Below are 23,246 nucleotides of genomic sequence, written 5' to 3'. Positions count from 1 at the left end.
AATGAATTCAGAAATTTAGAAAACAATTAAATTTGTAAAATTTATTTTTGCAATTGTTCCCGCTATAAACAATATAGTCATATAGATATCACAGCTTTCTTATAATTGTTGCAATTTGAGCTTTATTCCGATCGTAATTATTTAAAACTTGAGAAAAACACTTGTGAGAGACATAAAAGGTAAAACTAACAAGTCGTATTGATGAAATTTATCTTTCGCAAAGTTCACTTCTGACTGACTTCCTTTAATTAAAGTTTGTTGCTTTCCTAAGCCATCTTTTCGATGAATTAGCTCTCCTCTTTCTCTTTCTTTCTGTCTCTCTTTCGCCCTTCTTCTAACTAAAAGAAGAAGACCATGGAGAAATTATTTGTCGCGTTTAACGAAACTCTATCTGCGTGGAATTTCCCTTTTATGTCAAGTTTTCCAGCCTCGAAAAATATCCTGAAGCAAAAAGAAAATTAAATCAAAAGGACAATGTTGAAATTAAGAATGTCTAATTAATTATATTCACAAACAACATTGAACGTAATTTTAAAAATTGTAATTTAAAATTTAGAAATATAAAAATATTTTCCTTAAATTCATAATTAAGTGAAAATGAATATTAAATTATAATTATTATTACCTATTAATTATATAAATTAAATATTGTAAATAAACAAAATAAATAGAAACAAACTGGCATTATTTTCTTTAGCCCGTTTAACCAATTAAATAAATAATAAATAAATAAATAAAAGACGATTGGGAATTATTTTGCTTTGCCCGTGGAACCAATTAAATAAATAAAAAAAATAAAGTAAATAAATAAAATACGATTGGGAATCATTTTGTTTCGCCCGTACAACCAAATAAATAATAATAAAAAATAAGTAAAATAGAAAATAAATAAATTAAAAATAAAATATAGATAAAACAGAAAGTGTTTAAATAAAACACCTAAAGTTCTCGTAGAAGAAAAATTAATTGTTCAAATATATATATAGAATTTATTTTGACATTTTAGAAAGTTAACATTTTGAAATGTTTTAAAGATAAGTTTCAAAGACTCATTCTGACAGGAAAATAAAATTTAAAACTCTCTTGTTTGCATTTAGAAGTTTGTTGAAATTTTATTTACAATTGACTAGTTACTCTGAAGTTTCCTATTGAAGAACAATACAAGCTTTGTGAAAGAAAATTTACTGCCCGTATATAACAGATAACTTTCTGTCAAGGAAGAAGACATGGAATAGTAATAGAATTTAAAGAAAAATTATTTTTTACCAAACTAAAAACAAATGAGCTATTTTATCAATAATAAGAACTAAGAAGAGAAGAAATTAAATTAAGAGTAAATAATTTTTCGCTTGTTTTTTAAAGTGAAATTAAATCAAATTCGAGAAAAAAGCCAAATATTTTAATTTAAGAAAGAATCATTGTCAGTCAATATAGAAGAAAAGTTAGTCCAACTGCGTACTTTCGTGCTTTTAAATTAAAATAAAACAATTTAAAGTTTAAATTTGTTTTGGCGGATGGGTGAAGAATTTAATTTTTAACAATTTAGATAATAATGTTTATTTAAAAATTTAAATAAACATTATTATCTCAATGAATATTATCTTACTATTTTTTTAGCTAAATAATTATTCTCCAAATTATTCATACAATTTACAAGTTTTGCTTTGAAAGCAGTAAAACTTACCATATTCGTATTTTCTCTGAATAAATTTGCTAGTTTAAATAAAAATTCGAAAAATATCATTCTTGTTTCGTTTTTCAAAAAAACGTTATAATTTTTATTCAAATGCAACTTTTAGTTGTTTAAAATGTAGAAAATTAAATGTCAAAATGCATTTAGAATTTAAATTATTTTTTTAATTCAAAAATTACCAGTGAACTTTAATTCCATTTTTTTGTCAGATTATTTTTTAATTTAAAAAATACGAACAAACTTTTCTTACAAAATTGTTTGTTGGTTTCTTCTTTAATTTAAATAGAAATAAATATTTAATCATTGAAAACTTTTTTTTGTTTGAAAAACTTACTAGAAGATTTTTATTTACATTATTTTTATTGCAATAGAAAATAATAAAAAATATATATAAACTAGAATTTTTATTCAATTTTTACAATTTAGAATTAATAGAGAATTAATTTTAATTTTTTCTCTATTTTTTTAGAGAAAGAGAGTATAAGGTGGAATTTTGTACTCAATTTTCGTATCTAGGTTTTTATGAACGAAATAGAAGATTTCAATTAAATAAAACTTCCATTTAACAAGAATTTTATTAAATGAAATTTCCATTTAACAGGATTTTCGTTAAATAAAATTTCCATTTAGAAAAATTTTCGTTAAATTAAATTTCCATTTAGAAGAATTTTCATTAAACTATATTTTCCATTTAGCAGAATTTCTATTAAATTAATTAATCATTTAGCAGGATTTTCATCAAGTTAAATTTACATTTAGCAATTAGCAGGATTTTCATTAAATCAAATTTGTATTTAAAAGAATTTCTTGTGAAATTGAATTGAATCTCTGTTCAATTGGTTTCACATTTAATTTTCATTAAATTAAATTTCCACTCAACAGGAGTGACTTTTATTAAATTAATTTCTCAGTTAGCAGGATTTGCTTTTTTCAAGTTATATTTTTCATTTAGCAGAATTTAAATTAAATTAATTTCTCATTTAGCACTATTTTCATTAAGTTATTTTCTCAATTAGCAGGAGTTTCTTTGATTTAATTTTCCATTTAACCGTAATTCTTTTAAATAAAATTTCCATTTAACAGAATTTCTGTTATATTAAATTTCTATTTAGCAGAGTTTTCATTAAATTATACTTTCCATTTAGCAGAATTTCCAATTGAAAATATATTTTAAAATTAAATTTCTATTTAGCAAGTTTTCTGTTAAATTAATTTCCCATTTAGCAAGTTTTCTATTAAATTAATTTTCCATTTATCAAGATTTCCATTGAATGAAATTTTTAATTTTCTCTTTAAAAGTACGTTTTCTTGAATTAAATTTTCACTTAAGCAGAATTTCTATAAAATTAACGATTTGAACGTGATCTTACGAATTTGCAAATAAATAATTGCTTTTCTTCCCCAGGCTTACGACGATAATGGACCCGAGAACGCTGCATTGTTGTACAAACTTTTGAGACGACTTGGAACGCAGTTGGCTGTTGGTGAATTGCAACGAAAACGCAGTTACTGGAAGCAGTGCGCCTTTAATGCGGTGTCATGCTATGGCAAGTAGGCTAAAACAGAGAATAAAAGAGCAAAATTATAACAACAAACAAAAAAAAAGAATTCCGTCTTTCTCTCATTCCCCTTTTGTCGTCCAGTCTTTAACTATAATAAATCAATGTACTTCCAATTCTTATTTAATAAAAAGAACAACATACCATTTTCATTCCACTTTAAAATTGTATACACGTGAGAAGTATTTCTGAAAAAAAAAGAAATTATTAATGAAAGAACCAAAAAAAAAAAAAAAATGAGAAACAAATAAAAATCAGATCCCAAAGAAAAATAGATTTTTTCCTTCTTTTCCTGACAAAAAGAAATTAAAATTTTAATTTTCGAATTAAAATTTTCCTTCGAATGAAATAAATGGAAAAAAACTATTTTTGCAAAATAAAAGTAATTTTATCTTGTTTCTCATTTTTTTCCTTATGATAAACACAGAATGACAAAAATAACAGTATATTTTTTGCAAACAAAAAAAAAATACTAGAGGAGAATATAATTAAATAAAAGAAAAAAAATGCGAATGACTCTATTTTTAATTAACGAACGCATACAAGATATGTTCCTATAGAAATCGCTCGTAATAGACGAGAATTCTAAGATATTTTTTAATTAGTTTGTATACATATCTACAATTCCATTTCATGAAATTATCATCATATAGAAGAAAGAAAATGTGAAACAAAATGTGAAAATTTATATTAATTTACAAAAAAAAGGAAAAATTCAAACTTTGTCGAGTATTAGAAAATTAGATGATTTTCGTGTTAAATATAAAAGAATTTTCAAATCTACAACAAACACCCCTTAACTCAAGATTGATTTCATGTTTTATGCATGGTAGAGTTTTAATAGTATGCAAATTCTATAGATACTTAGACGACACCTTATAACCGTGAAACGATAACAATTTATCGATTACATTATTAATTGATTGGAAAATACCACAAGTGACTTGTTATTAAATTTACACTTGTAATTATACTCAATTTTTTTCTTTTCTCCCCTCTAAAAATAGTCGAAAAACTAATAATTAGTATTAGTTTTCTAGAATTAGATCATTTCACAGTTATAAGTCGACGTTTAATGATATTTTTTAAAAAAATAAAATAAATAATAAATGTAATCCAGAAATATCAAAATCGATATATTGTAGTGTTTACCTTAAAATATACTTCATCATCGCAGTAATTTTTCTGTGACTCTCGACTTTCTTCGAATTGATTGCCAAAAAAAAAAAAAAATCTCTTCCGTGATGAAAGTTTATAATTCGCATTCAATATTTTCCTGTAAACTCCTCGTAGATAACCAAAAAAAAACAAACAAAAAAACACCCCGAAATTTACTTTCAAAGAAAAAAATCCTGTTATTTTCCAATGTCTGTAAAAATTATTTCTCTGAGAAAATAAAAAATTGAAATGATTTCTGTTGTTATAGAAATAGTTGATTATTTATTGCTTGATTATTGTGGTATAATATTTCGCTTCTTTCTTCTAAAAAAAAAAAATAAAATAGTGAAGCAAAAAGAAGCTGATAATCTTTTCAATATTTTAAAACACAATATTGTAAATATTACTTTGTATTCTCCGCTATATAAATTGTATAAATTAAATTAATTGTATAATGTAAAATTAAAAAAAAATCTCAGTTACGAAAATTAATATTCACTGTTAATTAAATACACTACCCTTCAGGTCTCGTGAAAAAATTATCAAAAAAAACTTTCCTTTCAGAAATTCCTGAAAAAAAAGAAAAGCAAATTAATAATTACGTTTATTTTCAAAATTAGTTTTATTATGAAAGAAAACTGAAATTAAATTCTATTTTAAATTAGAAAAAAATTCTTAAAAGGAAAATTAATTAATTGATAGTTTTACTAAAAGTACTTTTTAAAAAACTGAAATTAAAATTCGCAATGAATTTTTTAATTAAAATCATACAATTTTAAATTTTATTAAATATTTTTCAAATTAACTTGATTTCTAATTTTTAATTATGTATTTTACTTATTTTTATATAATTTATTTATAATTTATAAAATTTTACGTTTTTAATTTTTAAGTCCGTTTATACTAAATAAATAGATAAAGATGACAAAACACTATAAAAGTAGTAAAAAAATTCAATTCATCAACAATTTCCAATCAAATTTTTAATTAAAATTGTAAAAATAAAATAATGAATATTTTTAATTAACTTGATTCTTCATTTTTAATTACCAGTTCAATTACAAGTGCTCTACTAATAATATATATCTATATCTATATATATATATATCTATATCTATTTCTCTAATTTTTACATTAATAATTATTTATAATAAATTGTAAAGTTTTACGTTTTTTATTCTGTCAATACGTTGATACTAAAAAATTAAATAAAAAAATAAATAAATTATTTTGTAAAATTTTTCTTTTTTTATTCTATCAGTCCGTTGACTGAATAAATAAAAATATTAACTAATAAATAATAAAAAATTCCTTATTAATTAAAAGTTCAAAAAAATGTCAATTTATCAAAAAATTTTCAATTCCTTCAACCAAGTTTTTTCACATTTCGAAAATAATTAACAACCTATTTATCATTTGTCAAAGTTTCATAATGAACGACTCTTAATATTAGAAGATTAACTATCTTAGACTTTGATAATTACTCTTAAAAATGAAATAAAATTGAATACTGTATTTATTTTGCGTTGGCCGCCTAAAGAAATTTTCTCTCATTTTAAATAACACAAAAAATTAATTCTCTCCGAGTTGTACTACTATTTTGTTTCAAAGGAAAATCGTGTAACTTAATTAACTTGATTGTAAAATTATTATTTATATAAGGTATATAAACTTCAAAGATTCTATTAAATGCAATTTTCAATTTTCTTTTCTTTTTTGTTTTTTCATTAAAAATAATCTAATTGTGTCACAAACATTTAGAAATAGTTGCTTAATAATTTACGATCATGTGTACAATAAAAAAAGTGTCGAGATTTAAAAACTCCCTCAGCGCGTAAAAAAGAAAATTATTCTCGTAAACTAATACGTCACATGTATTGTATATGTATTCAGTAACCGATAAAAAAAGAGTCTATAAAAAACCACAGCCACCTGCAAAATTGATAATCCTTTCAAATTCAATTTAGTTTATATCGATAAAATTGTTTTTAAAATTTCACGTAAAAATTAGTCAACAAAAAAAAAATGAAAAAAGTTATTTCTGATGAAAGTGTTAAGAAATTTTCAAAATAACCATTAAAATATTGTAAATTAACTAATGTTTGAATTAACAAAATTTTTAACTTATATTTTGATTAAGTTTTCAAATTCAAATGCTTATCAAAATGGTATGGAGTCAAAAGTTCCAAAACAGAAGTTCCAATTCCGAAGGATCCAAATTATTATTTTCCCAAATGATATTTTTTCCAAAGTATTATTTTTCCAAAGGCCATTTTTACCAAAGTATTATTTTTCCAATAGTCGTTTTTTCCAAACATTGTTTTTTTTTATTTTTTAAATTTCAAATCAAAAATTTTATTCAACGTGTGCTCATTCCAAAATTATGTTGTGAAATTAAAATTTTTTTTTCCAAATTTAAAAATAGTAAACAGTTAAATTATATTAAATTGTAAATTAGTAAAATTAGAAATTTTATTTAAACTATAAAATAGTGAACAGTGAAATTATATTAATTAAATTGTAAATTAGTAAAATTAAAAATTTTATTTTAATATAAAATTTTATGTAAACTATAAAATAGTGAACAGTGAAATTATATTAAATTGTAAATTTTAATTATGGTAGAAATAATACAAGTCGGAAAAAAATTATTTACATATCGAAGGATTTCTGTATTACAAGCATTCAGATAGAAAAAATAATGTGAAATATTGGAGATGCCTTATTTTTTCAAACAACTCCAATACTTTTCACTTATTTAACAATTCAACACTTTTTATTTTGGAAATTTTTTTTGAAAATTTTACACTTTGGTAAATTTATATTTTGAACATTTTGGACTTTGGAACTTTTGTACTTTGGAAAAATAAATTTTGGATCTTTTCATTTTGGAACTTTTTTCTTGGAATTTTTCGATTGGAACTTCCGTTTTGGAACTTTTGTACCCCAATCATCAAAATATTTGTCAAAATTTGACAAAAATTATTGAAATAGATTAATATTAATTAAATATCAAGTTAAGTAGTTCCAATTTAATATGTTAAATAAAATTGTCATAAATATTTAAATTTTATACATTTTTGAAAAAAGTTTTCCCCAATTTTCAGAATAAATTTCTTTTAGAAAAAAATATTCTTCAAGTATAGAAATAAACAAATTGTTAATTAATTATACAATTCTTTTATAGAAATTGTATTTAGAAAAATTAATATACACAGAAAAAAGAATTTTCAAAGCGTAATAAATTTCTATAATAAATTAAATCTAAAGTCCTATTAATTAAATATCAAGTTAAATAGTTAGAATTTAATAAATTAAATAAAATTGAAACAATATTTTAAATTTTTATACATTTTTGAAAAAATGTTTCCAAAGTTTAAGAATAAATTTTTTAATGGAAAAAATATTTATAAAGTTAATTGATAATTAACTATTCAATTTTTTTTTTTAAATTGAATTTAGAAAAAATTAATAAACACAGAAAAAAGAATTTTTCAAGACGTGAGAAGTAAAAAAGTGAAGTGTAAAACAGAAATAAATTAAGAAATCTCAGAAGACGAAAAATAAGAAGAAGAAAATGGAAAAAAGATTAAAATAATAAAAAAACAGTTTTGACTTTTTTCGTTCATTACACATTTTTAATTATTAAAATCAATACGAATAATTATATAATAAATGTGGTAAATTATATTACATGTAAATTAATATTATTTAAATATCAAATTAAAAGCGGTTATAATTTAATAAATTAAATAAAATTGTCTGAAACTTTCAATTTTTATACATTTGAAATTATTTTTTTTTAAATTACATTCTTGAAAAAAGTATTTCAGAATTTTTAGGATAAATTTCTACTGGAAAAAAATATTTCCAAAACAAATTGTCAATTGTACAATTTTTGTTTTGTAAAAGTTAAAAGTAGAGAAATTAATAATCACCAAAATGAAGAAATTATTATTTTCAAAACTTTCATTTTCAAAGCGTGAAAAACAAAAAAAGTGAAGTATCAACAGAAAAATAAATTCAAAAATCTTTCGAAGAGGAAGAAGAAAAAGAAGAAAAAGAAGAAGAAGAAAAATCGAAAAAGCCGAAAATAAAAGGAAAAAACCCCCCAAAAAAAAAGTAGAAATCCAAAAAGAACAATTATTTTGACATTTTTTTCGTTCAATAATAATTCAGATTATGAAATTTTCAAAATGCCCTCTCAATTAAAATGTCTCGCCTAATTGTTTTAACGTGTTATTTTCATTAATTGAGTTTAAATTACCTCATCTTCCATGAGGACAGGGACAAGTGCAATAAACGCCAGTCAAAATTACAGCGTAAACGGAGGGATCCTGCATTTTCGACTCTGAAGCACAATTTTCCACCCATGATTGGTGAACATGCCTCGCATAAGTTGGTACGCCATTATATTCCTGAAAATATTTCAATTATTCACAATTATTATTTCTTTTTTCATTTTATTCTTTATTACAACGTATAATAATTAACGAAAATATTCAAGCAATTCAACAATATAAAGCATTCTATTCTATTTTAATTCACAAAGTGATGATATCTTTTAAATTATATCTACATAAATACGCTTTTCTCATCTCGTGCAAAATTAATTTCAAGTAAAATTTTAATTACAAACAATAATAAAAAATAATTTTACGGATTAATTAAAAAATTTTTGTATTCCATTATTCTGTTAATATTATAATTAAAAAACCAAAAAGAATTGCTAATGATAAACAAATATTTAATAATAAATTATAATTGTATGCTCAAATTGTTTAAATTGTTAAATAATAAAAAAAATGAAAATTTTGTAGAAGAGTTCAATTAAAAAATTGATGAGAAACGTATTTAGTAATTTTTCTTCCTTTTTTTACGGGCAAACTGCCGGTAATCAATAACAAGTTATGGATTATCGACTTGCCAGTAAAAGTTAACGGATAACCGATGTGGGAAGGCAGCAACAATTATTAGTCTCAACCAACCAGTTTAAACCGTTTGGCCGTCTAATAGCGTCAGTAATCACTTTACAATTTGATCACATACTCACGTGTGACACCTTTAAATATGTAAACGAAAATTTACACCATCGACATTTTTAGAAAATATTCACCAATATTTAAACCATTAATTTTTGTCAACAGGAAAATATATTCCTAAAATAAATTATGTCAAAATTCGAATTTCTTTTACAAAAAAATAATTATTATTTACAACAAAATTCTTTTAATTCTTTTCATTTTAAAGAAAGATTTTAATTTCAGATTAATTAAATTTTAGATTTTTAGATTTCGCAATTTAAATAAAATTTAATTTACAAAGCGTGTGAAAAAAATTCAATCTAAACCCGAAAAATAATATAAGAAAACAAATTCTAAAAATGCAAAAAAATTGCCATTGTTCATTTGAAAAATATTTCTTCATTTTTGAAAAAAATGGAACCATTTGACTTTATTTTCACTGAAAATGAAGTCAATTTTCCCTTGAAAAAATAAATGTTGAATTCAACCTGAAGAATTGAGGCAGGAACTTTTGCACTGCTATGAATCATATGGGTCGTTGTGGATAAATCCTCATCATCAAGAATTGTTGCACCGAGACTAAAAAATTGTTTGAAAAAATAAATGAATTAAGGAAAATAAAATGATTTATTTACAATCAGCGAAAAAATATAATAAATAAATTTATAAATAAAAAATCATTAACATAAATTTTTAGAAATGTTCAATTATTTTATCATCTATTTTTGTATTTAAATAATTGAATTCTCGTAAAACTTTCCAATAAGAATTGATTTGAAAAAGAATTTCAGTTAAAATTTTAGAAGCTATTTTACGAATTACAGTTCTAATTTTTAGAAATAAAAAAAAAATAAATAAAAAATCAGTAAATTGAAATAAAGAGTTGCAAATAAAATAAAGAAATAAATTGAAAATAAAGAGATGCAAATAAAATGCAGAAATGAATAAAAAAAATCATTAAACCAAAATAAACAGAGACAAATAAAATAAACAAAAAATCAGTAGACTAAAGTAAAGAGGTACAAATAAAATAAAAAAAATGAAATATGAGAAAATCGTGAAAATTTCATCTCTCGTGTATATTTCTTGTTGAGAAAAATGGACCGTTAGATTGTCGCTGGGTCATCCTGTAAAAATTGCCCTCGGGAATGTAATCTGTCCAATAAGACGTTTTGTATTCACAAGAAATAGAGTCAAAGACGACATACTTTTCCCTCGAGTGCTCCTTTTCTATTTTTTAGCTTTTTCCCTCTCTAAGAAAACTACTTACAAATGCAGAGTTATAATTACTACTCTTCACAAGGGTTGTTGGCGCGTTTCAAAAGTCTGTAAGCTTCCGAGAAAAAACTAATTTAACGAACAAAAAAAAAGAAATAAAATAAATAATTACCAAGAACGCTCCATTTTTGTTTAGACAGTTAATAGTATTATAATAGAAAAATTTTCCAAATAAATGAAATTCTATTTAGGGAAATTTTCCTTTCCTTTTTCCCTATTAATAAAAGTAAAAGTAAAAATAGAAATTCATAGAAGAAAATAAATTCTAATATAATAAACGAATTAATTAAGTGATTATATCAAAGAGGAAGAATTAGAATAAAAGCAGTTATGAATTTTTGATAAATCTATTGATTCGATAATTTGTTACGCATATTGAATTATTAATTAGCGAGTTAAGCCTCTTATAGAAATGACAATCGTTTCAAATAAATAAAATGAGAAAACAAAGTCAAATTTTCAAATAGTGAATATTTCATCAATAAAGTGCAATAAATTGTATATTTTGATTCGTGTTTGACATTAAACGGAAATTAATTACTTAGTGATTTTAAATGACAAAATTGTGAATTCAAAGAAGAGTTATTATAAATTTTCAAATAATCAACCATTAAAACAAAATTAATTAAAAGCGACTTTTTTCCAATTAAACTAAAAAAAAAATTGAAAAAAATAAAAATTACTAAAAAGAATTTATTCTATTTCATGCAAAAAAAATTTTAATTTAAAAGAAAAGAATCTTTTGACTAATGGAAGAAATAAAAAGAACAATAAAAGTAAACAATAGAGAATAAAAAATTACACTTACAATAAATCTACAAAAGAAGAGAAATAAATAAAGAAAAAAGAGAGAAATTTCCTTTCCTCTTTAAAATTGGAAAAAAATGAGAGCAAAATAAATTACAATTGAAATTGATTGCGTCAAGGTATTTTCTGTTACAATATTTTTTTTTCTACCCAACGCGTCATGTTGATCTTTTTCATTTTCATATTTATGAAGAGAGCGCGAGAACTAAGAAGCAAAGGAAGCAAAGTAATACGTTTTTGGATATAACTTCATGTTTTTCCAAGAGGATGGCACACTTTACCAAAGGGGAAAATTATCACCTTTTTCTACCTGGACATTGAGTTTTTTCTCCTCAAGAAAATTAGAAAATTTTCATTTCAAAAAAAGAGGAATTCGAATTTTTATAAATTTTTAAAAATCTAATTTTTAGTTTTTGATGGGAAAGTTTTTTTTTATTTTCTTAATTTTTACTTTAATTTAACCTTCGCGCTACCAAAGATTTTTGTATACGCGGGCTACCGGATGGCCACCCGGGGTGGCCAAACGCTTTTTTACTTTTATATTTCAAAAACGATTAAAATTCATCAAACTTTTTGTAAATAAGGGGTCGTACACATAATACGTCACGCGGCTAGGGGGAGGGAGGGGGTCTGAGAATTGTGACTAAGTGTGACATGGGGGAGGGGGGGGGTGAACTCATGTGTTACGTCACAATCTTTTAAATTCAAAGATTATAAGAAATTATATGTGACAATGGCACTTTTTCTAAATAAAACAAGTTAAAAATGCTTTAAACTATTTAATATCTATTATGTACCTATTTAACATCTATTGGTTTATTATTTATAATATAATATGATAAATAATATATTCTCTTAATTTGAATCAGTTAAAAATCTTGGTTTTAACTGACAATCAGCAGTGACTGACTTTTTGCTTCTGAATCAGTTAAAAATAACTGAAAAATTATCCACAAAACACCGAAACTTTTCTAAATATATGTATATTAAAGATTTGCTTGCATACTTCGAAAAGTTTACTAGCAATTAGTTTATTTAAAATTGTGTAAAGATTTAAATTTCTCACTCCAATAAATGTTTATCGTCAAATTTTCTTAAAAATATAGCTTGAAAGTTTCCTGAACATTTAATTACACTTTTGACTATACTTTCGTAAAAATTTTGCTGAAAATTTAAGTTAAATTTTCAGGAATGTTTCGCGCTAAACATTTATTGAAGTGGGATATTTAAATCTTTATACAATTTTTACTAAACATTGCATTTAAATATTTCGAAGCTTGCCTTCAATAAATTGTTAGGAAAGTTTCGGTGCTATGTAGGTAGTTAAACGTGACTAATAATTAAATCAATCCAAAAAAATTTTATTGAAACATCAGTTATTTTTAACTAATTGTCAGAAAAAAAATATTACTATTTGAATTAGTGACTGATTTCTTGCTTCTAAATCAGTTATTTCTAACTGATTCAATAATTTAGAGTGTTGTATATAATATATAATGTCCAATGTATAAAATTTACAGTGAAATTTACGTGTGTGACGTGACGTAGGGGGAGGGAGGGGTTCAAGGTTTGTGACGAAGTGTGACATAGGGGGAGGGAGGGGTCAAAAATGGTCAAAAATCGCGTGACGTATTATGTGTACGGCCCCTAACTATGTGTTAATACAATTGCTGTATTTTAATAAAGGTTTTATGCATATTGCAATTGTTTAAAAAATTTGTTATTGCAAAAACCTTTAATTTTCAAATAAACAAAGAGATTAGAAAATTTTTGAAAACTTTTCTTTTTTTAACGTTACTTAGTATTAAATCAAAAATTAAAGAAAATATTTATTGAAACGAATCATAAATATTAGTAAAAAATTATTTAAACAAATTATTGTTGTTATTTACCAACTTTTTACAGAATACACCTAGAAAGTTGCAGTTTTTTACTAATTTTGCAATTTACTAAACCTTATATTATTACATATTACAATTTATAAACGAATTATTAATTTGTTTAAAAATGGTTTAAATAACAATTCAATTTTGATTTTTTTATTTATAATCATATAAGGTTTAGTAAATTGCAAAATTAGGAAAAAACTGCAACTTTCTAGGTGTATTCTGTAAAAAGTTGGTAAATAGCAACAATAATTTGTTTAAAAATTGTTTAAATAATAATTTAATTTTTACTCTTTACATATTTGTGATCATATAAGATTAATAAATTGCAAAATTAGAAAAAAACTGCAACTTTCTAAGTGCATTCTGTAAAAAGTTGGTAAATAACAACAATAATTTGTTTAAACAAATAAAAAATTCATTGTAACATCAAAATATGTTGTATTTATTGACATAAAACAATTTTATTGTGAAACTTTCATGATTTCATTTTTATTTTTTTGCAATATACAAAATAACATCCGAACGTTTTTCAGTAGTGTTGAACATAGTTTTTTAATTGTTATAAATAAACAAGAAGAAATGTAAAAAAAAATTTATTTTTTTTATTTTTCGAAAGTAGATAAAATTTTGTTCAGTGACTTAAAATCGCGATTCGATTGATGCAAAAATCGAGCAGATTTACAACATTATTTATTGCTTGGCCACCCTGGGTGGCCATCCGGTAGCGCGAAGGTTAATAATTATTCAAAATAAATTTCGAATAATTCGAATATGTTTTCTAAATTCGGGAGAATTTCTCTTTTCTCGAAAATTCGAAATGAAATTTTTCTCAGAAAAAAGTCGCCGTATAATTAATTAATTAATCGCTAATTAATTTTCGAAACAGTTAACTATAATAATTAAAAGCAGAATTTTAATAAAGTTAAAATTTCTAAAATCAAGAAATTTTTTAATCAATTTACAATTTTTAATTAATTACTTAATTTTTTTTAGTTAAAAAAAATTTAAAAGAAAAGTTAATCAAAACTAATAATTTGATCTTAAAAAAAAAAATAAAAATTTCTAAAATTATGAAAGTTTTTACTTTATTATTTTTTTTTTTACTTAATTTTTAATTAATTACTTATAATGAGCTAAAAATTGAATTAAAAAAAATAATGGTTTTGTAAAGAAACGTTGAATTTAAAGAAAAAGTTCATAAAAACAAATAATTTCATTAAAATATCCGAATTTCTTTTTTTTAGTGAAAATTTCCAAATTTCAAAGAATCGGAACTCAAATTTTCCCAAAACAAAAATAAAAAAAAGCTCTAAATGGAGCAAATAAACAAGAATTTAAATAAAATTTTCTTCGAAATTGAAAAAATTTTCTTCTAACTTCTCTTCTAAATAAAAAGTAAAGAAAAGGATACGTTTTTAATGTTCTGGCAAGTCTTCTTCTTTCTTTTCGCTTATAATCTCTGGCAAATGTGACACGAATATTCCTCCTCAAGACACATTTAGTATTCTGAAATATTATCAAAGATAATAGAATTATCAAAACTAAAACGAAATGCAACGCAATTTTTGCACAAGTTATAATATCTCTTCTTTCTCTCTTTCTCTCAGCACGCAAATATTTATCAAACGAATGATGAAATTTAAAGAGATCTAATTAAAGAAGTTACATAACTTCCTCAAAAATTAGATTTTGAAATCGTTTCGCAAAAGTTTCAAAACATTTAAAGAAAATAAAATAAAAAACACAACAAATTTAAAGAAAAACAATTTTTTTAAATTTGATAAAAAATATTCTAAAAAGAATTCTAATATTTCAATTAAATAAATTTAATTTCAAAAAAATTATCTTTTACAATTTAAAAAAAAAAAAGAAAGTAGAAGTAAAAATTAGGAGAAAAAATTAAGAATAAAATAAATAAAAAATTACCCTTAGAATAAATCTATAAGAGAAAGAAAGAAATATAAAAATAATTATGATAATTGTAATAAACATTTTTTATTGAGAAAATAACTTTACCAATTCGTTTTCATCGAGTTGAGTTAGAAATTTAGCATTTCCTGGTAAAATTTCTGGTGGTTTTCTGCCTTCTATCCAATTCAAAGGAATTCCTTTCTCATTGTACTCAATGTACTGTAAACCGCAAAGTGAAATAGAAAATAAATTGTGAAAATTTAAACCTCGTACAAATTTAGAAATCTGTGTAAAATTTTACTCGCATGAAAGAAATTTTTAATTTCGACAATTATTCAAAATTAGTTTCAATAAAGAAAATTTATTAGAAAAATAATTATTACTTTTCTTAGAATTAGAAATAATTTATAATTAAAATTAGAAATAATTTAAAATTGAAATTAGAAATAATTATAATTAGATTTAAAATTATTAGATTAATTAATTTAGATAAATTTAATTTCTAATCGGAATTATATTAGAAAAATAATTAAGATTGTACTCACATCATTTCCATGAAACGAATAGAATTTTGCTTGATTTTCATCAATTATTACTGGAGCTTTACTACATTCTCCAATTTCAATTTTTTCCCTTGAATTTCTTTTTCGACTGGATTCTTTTTTGTATTTATGATCATCTATTTCATATTTATCCATTTCTTTTTTCACTTTTTTCACTTTTAAATTGTCTCCTCCATCCGAGGTAATGGTGTCCAATTCTTGCTCTATTTTTTCCTCATATTTTTCCTCGTCCGAAGTATCAATGAAGGAATCCTCTATTCTGGTATTCACACTCAACTTGACCTTTTCAATTTTTTGCCGTTTCTTTGGACTTTTCTCTGGTGAATTTGGTTCATTTTTTATTTCTCTTTTCACAAATACGTCCAATGTTCCTGTACCTTTTGAATCAGTCTTCGTTTTTTTCTCCTTCTTTGTCGTCGTCTTTGACTTTTTAGTTTCTTCACTGGAATCTCTTTTTGAAAGTAATAAAATAAAAATAATAAAAATAAGGAAAGAAAAGAAAATGTTTTAATAATATTTACAAGAAATTTATATAATTTTCTTTTCTTTATATAAAGAAAATTATTTATTTTCTCATATAAAATTTATTATATAAAATTTATATTAAATTTATATAAAAAGTTTATAAAAGAAACTTCAAGGTTATTAAATGAAAAGGACAAATTTCAAATTGAAAGTGAAAAAGAATAAACATATTTTCGAATAATGAAAATTCAATAACGGGACAAAAATTGTGAAAGAAAAGAAGAAAGTGTGGAAAAAACTTGCAAAACTTACTTGCTAGTTGAAGCTAAAAGAAGTGAAAAATCCGTTGATTCAGTGCTGGTCTTGAAGAGATTTCGCAATTCGTTGAGATTTGTCGCCGTTTCCCAATTTTTGTCACTTCTGATTCGAGTCACTCTTGGAAATCTGATACTAATTCCATCGGCCGTATGTACTCCTTGATTTGTAAATTCTGCACCAGTAATTTCCCAAACTGGCTGATTCTGAAAAAAAATCAGGTCTTAATTTTATTCAGGAATAAGAACACATAATTAATAATTGATTTTACATTTCAAAAAATGATTCATTTACTTAACGTATTTAATTTTTTAAAACTAATACTTATTATATTATTTTTACTTCAAATGTTTTTTAATTTATTAAAATTAATATTTATTATTTTATTTCTATTTATTTTCATAAGTAAAAAGATAAGAAGGCAAAAAATTATATTTTTTAACATTCTTGAATTTAATTTGTACTTCTTCAAAATTAATTTGAATTGTGGAATTTTTTCTATTTTGTCAATTTATTTATTTAATTATTAATAAAAAATACCTTCGGATCTTTCGCTACAAAATCTGGTATCATTGGTTTATTTGCTTTCATCCATTTTGGAACAAGACTCGGATCCTTTCCTATTTTCACCATATCAAGTTCGTCCTGAAGTTTCTCCAAAGTTGCATCATCGTGACCAGTGTGGACCTATTTTTATCAAAAAAAAAAAAATACATAAAAATTTATTATTAATAAAACTCGATTATCCGATTTAATTAAAAAAAAAATCATTCAGATTAAATTAAATGATTAATTCAATTTTCAAACAGATATTAAAATCATTTAAGTGGAATTTTTTTTAATAATGTTCAGATTAATTCAGTAATCAAATCAAGAGTCACATTTAGTGATAGACTTAATTAATAATAATTAAAGTCCAAAAATTCGAAAAAGAAGAAAACGAAAGCTTGGAAATAATAATATTGTTTAGTTTTTAAATTAAATAATTTAAAAATAAAAAAAATGAAGTAATCTATTTTTTAGAAATTATAATATAAAATTCAATTCTATGGTAAAATAAAAAGGTGCTAAAGGAAAAAAGGGAAAAATAGAAGTTATGGAAAAAGAAAATCGATTCAATGGAAAAAATTAATTTTGTAATAAAATGAAATAATTTTTTTAGGGAAAGAAAAAAAAATTTCAAATTCAAATAAAAGGAGAAAAATACTGAAAAAAAGAAGTCAAAAATTGTTAATCAATACTCTACCTTAGTCACAGTGAGCCAAACATCTCTATCGGTATCGTAACATCCCATGAGGAAAACAGACATCATACCACCTGAAATAAGAAAATAAAATTAAAGATTCGTAAATTCAATTCCTTTAATTATTTAAAGATTAAATTCATATAAAAGAGTATAAAATCTTTTTGAATTTTAGAACCTTTATGACCAGTGCCATACCAAGCACCGAGAACCACGAGATCTGCGGTATCAGCCATTGCGCCTTGACATAAATAATCCTTCTTTACCTTCAACCAATGCCGCTTTCCAGGCTCATATTTACTCTGTAAATTTGAGATTCAAATTTAAATTAAGTATTTATAAAATTTTACGTTTATAAACTTTTATAAACGTAAAATGTATGTAAACAATTTTCTTAATACTCACAGTTACACTCTTTAGAACTAATCCCTCAAGGCCCATTTTCAAAACTTTTGCTATCATTTCTGCCAAATCTTTCGGTTTCTAAAAGAATTATTCTTATTGAACAAATACTTCGATTAACAAAGAGTTAACATTAAATTACTTTCAACTTAAGGCGAATTTAATTGAATTTAATTTGAATTTAATTTGAATTTAATTTAGTTTGAATTTAATTTTTATTTAATTTAATTTCCGTGTAATTAAATTTTACTTTTTAAATTAATAAAGAAACATTATTTAAATTAATAAAAAAAAAAAAAAATTCCTTTCCTATAATTAATAAAGAAATATTTTTTTGTCTTTATTTTTTGTCAATACTCACATTTATTTCCTGAATTTCAGAAAGTTTTATACGATTAGGAATTTCTGTCAAATTATTCTCCAGGATTTCCCGTCTTTCTTTCATTGTCCTAAAATGTGAAAATAATAGTATAAAAATTTACTCAGAAACATAAAATAAAATAGAAAGTGATATCAAATTAATTCAATGAAAAAGTGCAATAAAAATACAACAAGGAAATTAGAGGAAAGAAAAAAAAAGCAAAAATAAAATCAAATAAACAAAAAAATAGAACAAAGCTTTCAATATAAAATTAACTCATTGAAAAATGCAATAAAAATACAACAAGTAGAAAAAGTAAAAAAAGAGGAAGAAAAAAGTAAAAAGTAGAAGAAAGTAAACAAACAAAAAATAGAATAATGATCTCAATGAGTTGTGACACATTGACAAAACAGGAAAAATGTCATCAACAATATTCTCACTTGTTTAGAAGTATTTCGCCATTCATGTAAATACAGTCAAACACAAACAAACAAACATTTGCGTCTTTAAATTCGGCTCTCTGTTGAAAAAAAAAAGAAATGATAAATAGATATTAAAAAATTAATATCATCATTGCAATTCAATACGTTAGTGATTATTATTCTAATCAAACATTTTACTTTATGAATTCCCAATGTGCCGAATGGCAAAGGTTGTCCAGTTCTCGTATCAATCATTAAAATTTCTGCGTCCAAAATTAAATCATCTGCATTTGGAAACGCTTGGGGAATGAAATCTTTCAGTGTCTTTACCTGAAATAAAATATTTTCAATTTGTACCAAACGAAAATTGAAAATAAATTCCGGATTGAAGAAAAATTTAATTTACACTCTAATTTTAATTCTAAGTGACAACGAAGAAAGAAAAATAAACTAGACAAGATGTTGCCAAGTTACTTATAAATTTCATAATGAAATTTGATAAATAATTTCCAAATTGGAGAAAATCGTCACTTAAAATCCCATTAATAAAAATTGTTTAACACTGAAAAAAGATTATGAAAAATATTACGCATAAAGAAAACAAAACAAAAGCGCAAAAAGTCTAAAGTGTATTTTGATTAAAAACTGGGTCATGGAAACAAAACTAAGAATGTAAACAGAAATTTTTTTAAGTATTTTTGTTTAGAAGTAACGACATTTAACGAGATTTAAAAAATATTTCTAAATCTGTAAATTTATTTTTGAATACATAATTTAAAACAAAAAAATTTCAATTTAGAATTTTTGTAAAATATTTATCCATTTTTGACGTCCTAATGAAAAAATTAAATTATTTTTATAAAAAAATGTTGTCAAATGTAATAAAAGAAAAAATGTACCTATAGAAAAAGATGAATATTAAATTTCTCAAAGCGATCTAATTATATAAATGTAAATAAACTTACTTTATGCTCCATGACCGGCTTTAACGATCGACTAAAATATCGGAATTCGTCGCCTTTTTTGTGCACTTGAACCCGTTCACCGTCATATTTGACTTCTGATAACATTCCATCTGGACATTTTTTCATCGCCATTTCTACAGATTTGCAAGCTTCTGCCTAAAAGAAAAAAATTCAGTAATTTTTCTTTGTAAACATAAATAAAACGAAATTTAATTTCAATTTTAGCATTTTTTGCAAAAAAGAAAGAAATACAATAAAGAATTTAATCTAAATGGATGGTAAAATTTTTAATTATTTTATAAATAGTTAATATAACAAATAACATAACGTTTTCCATTAAAAATCAATTGTATATTATTATAAATTTATTTTAATTTTTTGAGTAATTTCAAAACTACTTTTTTTAGTTTCAGTAATTTTAGTAAATATCTTTTTTTTCTTTTTTGCAAAATTGAACTGATGAAAAGAATTTATTTCTAATTTTCCAATTTTCTTTACATAGGTATAAAATACCAGAGACCAAATAAAAAATAAATTTCAAAACAATTAAAAAGAACAATTTCGATCATAACAATATTTCGCTGTGTTTAAATCATCGTCGGGAAAATAAATGAAAAATGTATTAATTAAAAGCTAGAAATCGTCCCATGTGATGTCGATTAAAACTTACTGCTCACGGGAATCTCACATTTAAAATTTTTTTTTTCGATTAATTCTGATTTTTTTTTATTTTTGAGTAATTTCAAAACTTGCTTTTAGTTTCAATAATTTTAGTGAATCTAATATTTCTAAAACTAATTTGCACATTATAAGTATTCTCTATCTTAATGTAATATCTACTTTTCAAATGTGGGAGTTATTTTAAAATTTAATGTTCTCTGATAACATTTGCGCATCAGGCTAATTTCCTAAGGGGTTGTGCGCACGATGCGCTCTACCAGGGCCTCCCAGGGTTGTTGGGGCCCGTGCGATAGAAAGTATCACACTGTCGTTGAGACCCCCTGCTAGAGCGGGTCGTTCTAATAGGGAGTTTTGTAATAGTTAATAATAAATTGTGAACAGTTAAAATTAATTAAAAACTAATATTCATTTATCTCTACACAAAGCTAATTAATTAATTAATTCTATGTCCAGATTTTAAAACATTGCAATTTTTCACAACAGATTGTTATTTGAAAAAAAACTATTGTTTCTCTCTTTATAGACACTTAATGATTTGACCAGAATTTCCTTTTTATTGTAAAATTTCAAATTAAAAAATGTGTATATATAAAAAAAATTGAATAAACGAATTTAATATTAAAAGATGTATTTTTGTTGTTGACCAGAATAATTTGTGTGTTTAACGAATTTAATAATTAAAAATAATATTTAATAAATTTATAATTTAATTTTGCAAATTTAAAACTCACCAACATTGGTAAAACTGGCGTCATTATTGTGAGAGCAACTTTTTTTTTAATTGAATCTTTCTTAGAATCGGAATCAGAATTAGAAGATGAAGGACCACCTAAACAACGCTGGATCACAGCTTCCAAATCGTTCGACACCTGAAATGCAGTGTACGCATCTTTGTCAATTGCCTCCAATCTGCAAAAAAAAAATGTAAATTCAAAATTTTTTATTCGTAAATCAAATTAAAAATTAAAATAGTGATTAAAATTCAATTTTAAATTAATTTATCGGTAATAAAAATATTAATAATCTTCTAGTTCTGGATGTCTGTTCGCAGTTTGAACTTACTTCATTTTAATTTTATTTTTTATAATTTGCATTAATAAGTGAATTAAAAAAAAAATGTTAAAAGACAACAATTTTGCTAAAAAAAAGTTTTAACTAATACGAATTTAGAGAATAAAATAAAAATTATGAAACAAAAATTTTATTTAATTAAATAAGAGAAGATTTCTTACATATGCTTTGGTCCTGCGTTAATTCTCAAGTCATGTTTAATTAATCTGATGATCATCTTCAAATCATTTTCTGTGCATCTGAAAAAAGAAATTCTTAATTAATTTCCAAAATATTGATCCTTGATCAAAATTGACCAAATTTTACATTCTCGTCTATAATGAGAAGCTATTTTTATAAATAAATCATGATAAATAATTCTTTAACACTAAAATTTAATTAATTATTAATTCGTTTAGTATTTATTAATCCAATTTTTGTCACTTTGTCATTTGTTTTTCAATTAAACGTACCTGGCAATAAAAGACTTGAAATGATTCATTTGTTCAACCTCCTTGGTCATTGTTGACAGTTTCGCTAAAAAATTTTCCACCTTTTAAAAAAATTAAAAATAGATATAAAATATAAACATTAATGCGCATATTAATAAATATTTATGTAAATATGTATTTTTATTCTTTTATTTGTGTAAACAGAAATTTGTTGAAAATAAGTTCGAAAAAATACAATAAAATAGATAAATAATTCTCGATTTGAATACAAAAAAAAGTTAATAAATCGATCCTACTACGAAGAGTTGTAATTTATATCTTAAAGATAATTCTAGTGAGAGAAATAGATGATACAGATTAAAGGAGAGAATTTATCTCCAACTTATTAATAAAAACTATCAATTATTCACTGGAAAGAGAAAATTGTTCAGAAAAGCGATTAGCATAAACATTGTAATATTAATCTACAAATTAATTTCAATTATTTAATAAAAATTTAATTTCTTTCGATAACATGAAAAATTGTTCATTCTTTTTAATTGTCAACAATTTTTAAACGTTAATTTAAAATTAGAAAAAATTTATTTTTTATTTACATATTTCAAAAAATTTAGATTCGAAAATTTTCTCTTTTTAATACAAAAAAAAACTTAGGACTTGGAAAGAAAATTGTTTCAAAGATTAAACTGTTTTTTCCTATTATATCAAATCAACATCATCATCATCATTGAGGTAATAGTTTGCAATGAATGAAAATTATCATTCAATGCATATACATTTGCAAATTTTTTTCAAAGCGTCACTAAATCAACATATATAAACTATTGAATTTAGTTTTTCGAAGAAATTCCATAAAATTGTGTAAACCAAATCCAATGATCTCATCTTCATCATAGATCAGAAATTCGTAGAATGTAGTCGTAAATTAGCGACCATCAATTATTGCGGTAATATATTTACACAGATGGAAAAATGTTTTTCATGCAAAATGAAAACAAATATTATATC

The 23,246-nt window shown here is 23.2% G+C and overlaps 2 protein-coding genes across 5 annotated transcripts in view; one reads left to right on the top strand and one right to left on the bottom strand.

The window, feature by feature from the left end:
* LOC122498626 (allatostatin C-like) overlaps positions 1-3,537 on the top strand; it is a 68,220-nt gene extending 64,683 nt beyond the window's left edge. The window contains exon 3 of the mRNA XM_043606448.1: positions 3,099-3,537. Coding sequence (XP_043462383.1) covers positions 3,099-3,248 — 150 coding nt within the window. The 3' untranslated portion in view covers positions 3,249-3,537. The remainder of the gene's footprint in view (positions 1-3,098) is intronic.
* Positions 1-23,246, bottom strand: part of LOC122498560 (DNA ligase 3) — a 50,895-nt gene that overhangs the window by 622 nt on the left and 27,027 nt on the right. For 2 of the 4 annotated variants that reach the window (XR_006301243.1, XR_006301245.1), the window contains 21 exons: positions 22,260-22,339; positions 21,969-22,046; positions 21,468-21,645; positions 20,056-20,211; positions 19,289-19,420; positions 19,109-19,188; positions 18,669-18,756; positions 18,311-18,388; positions 18,084-18,207; positions 17,909-17,979; positions 17,203-17,349; positions 16,660-16,868; positions 15,865-16,333; positions 15,425-15,538; positions 14,820-14,914; positions 9,923-10,013; positions 8,678-8,828; positions 4,405-4,980; positions 3,397-3,440; positions 3,064-3,249; positions 191-441 (listed from right to left, as the gene is read on the bottom strand). Coding sequence is in view for 1 of the 4 variants with exons in the window: in XM_043606355.1 (XP_043462290.1) it covers positions 8,679-8,828; positions 9,923-10,013; positions 14,820-14,914; positions 15,425-15,538; positions 15,865-16,333; positions 16,660-16,868; positions 17,203-17,349; positions 17,909-17,979; positions 18,084-18,207; positions 18,311-18,388; positions 18,669-18,756; positions 19,109-19,188; positions 19,289-19,420; positions 20,056-20,211; positions 21,468-21,645; positions 21,969-22,046; positions 22,260-22,339 (2,340 nt within the window). In the remaining 3 variants the exon portion in view is untranslated. Of the gene's footprint in view, positions 1-190; positions 442-3,063; positions 3,250-3,396; positions 3,441-3,541; positions 4,981-8,677; positions 8,829-9,922; positions 10,014-14,819; positions 14,915-15,424; positions 15,539-15,864; positions 16,334-16,659; positions 16,869-17,202; positions 17,350-17,908; positions 17,980-18,083; positions 18,208-18,310; positions 18,389-18,668; positions 18,757-19,108; positions 19,189-19,288; positions 19,421-20,055; positions 20,212-21,467; positions 21,646-21,968; positions 22,047-22,259; positions 22,340-23,246 lie in introns of those variants that run through there. The other 2 variants (XR_006301244.1, XM_043606355.1) reach the window with 2 other exon arrangements.

The sequence above is a fragment of the Leptopilina heterotoma genome, unplaced genomic scaffold (genome assembly GCF_015476425.1).
Source record: "Leptopilina heterotoma isolate Lh14 unplaced genomic scaffold, ASM1547642v1 Lhet_10, whole genome shotgun sequence".
Classification (NCBI taxonomy): Eukaryota; Metazoa; Arthropoda; class Insecta; order Hymenoptera; family Figitidae; genus Leptopilina; species Leptopilina heterotoma.
This window is presented reverse-complemented; position numbering and strand designations above follow the sequence as displayed.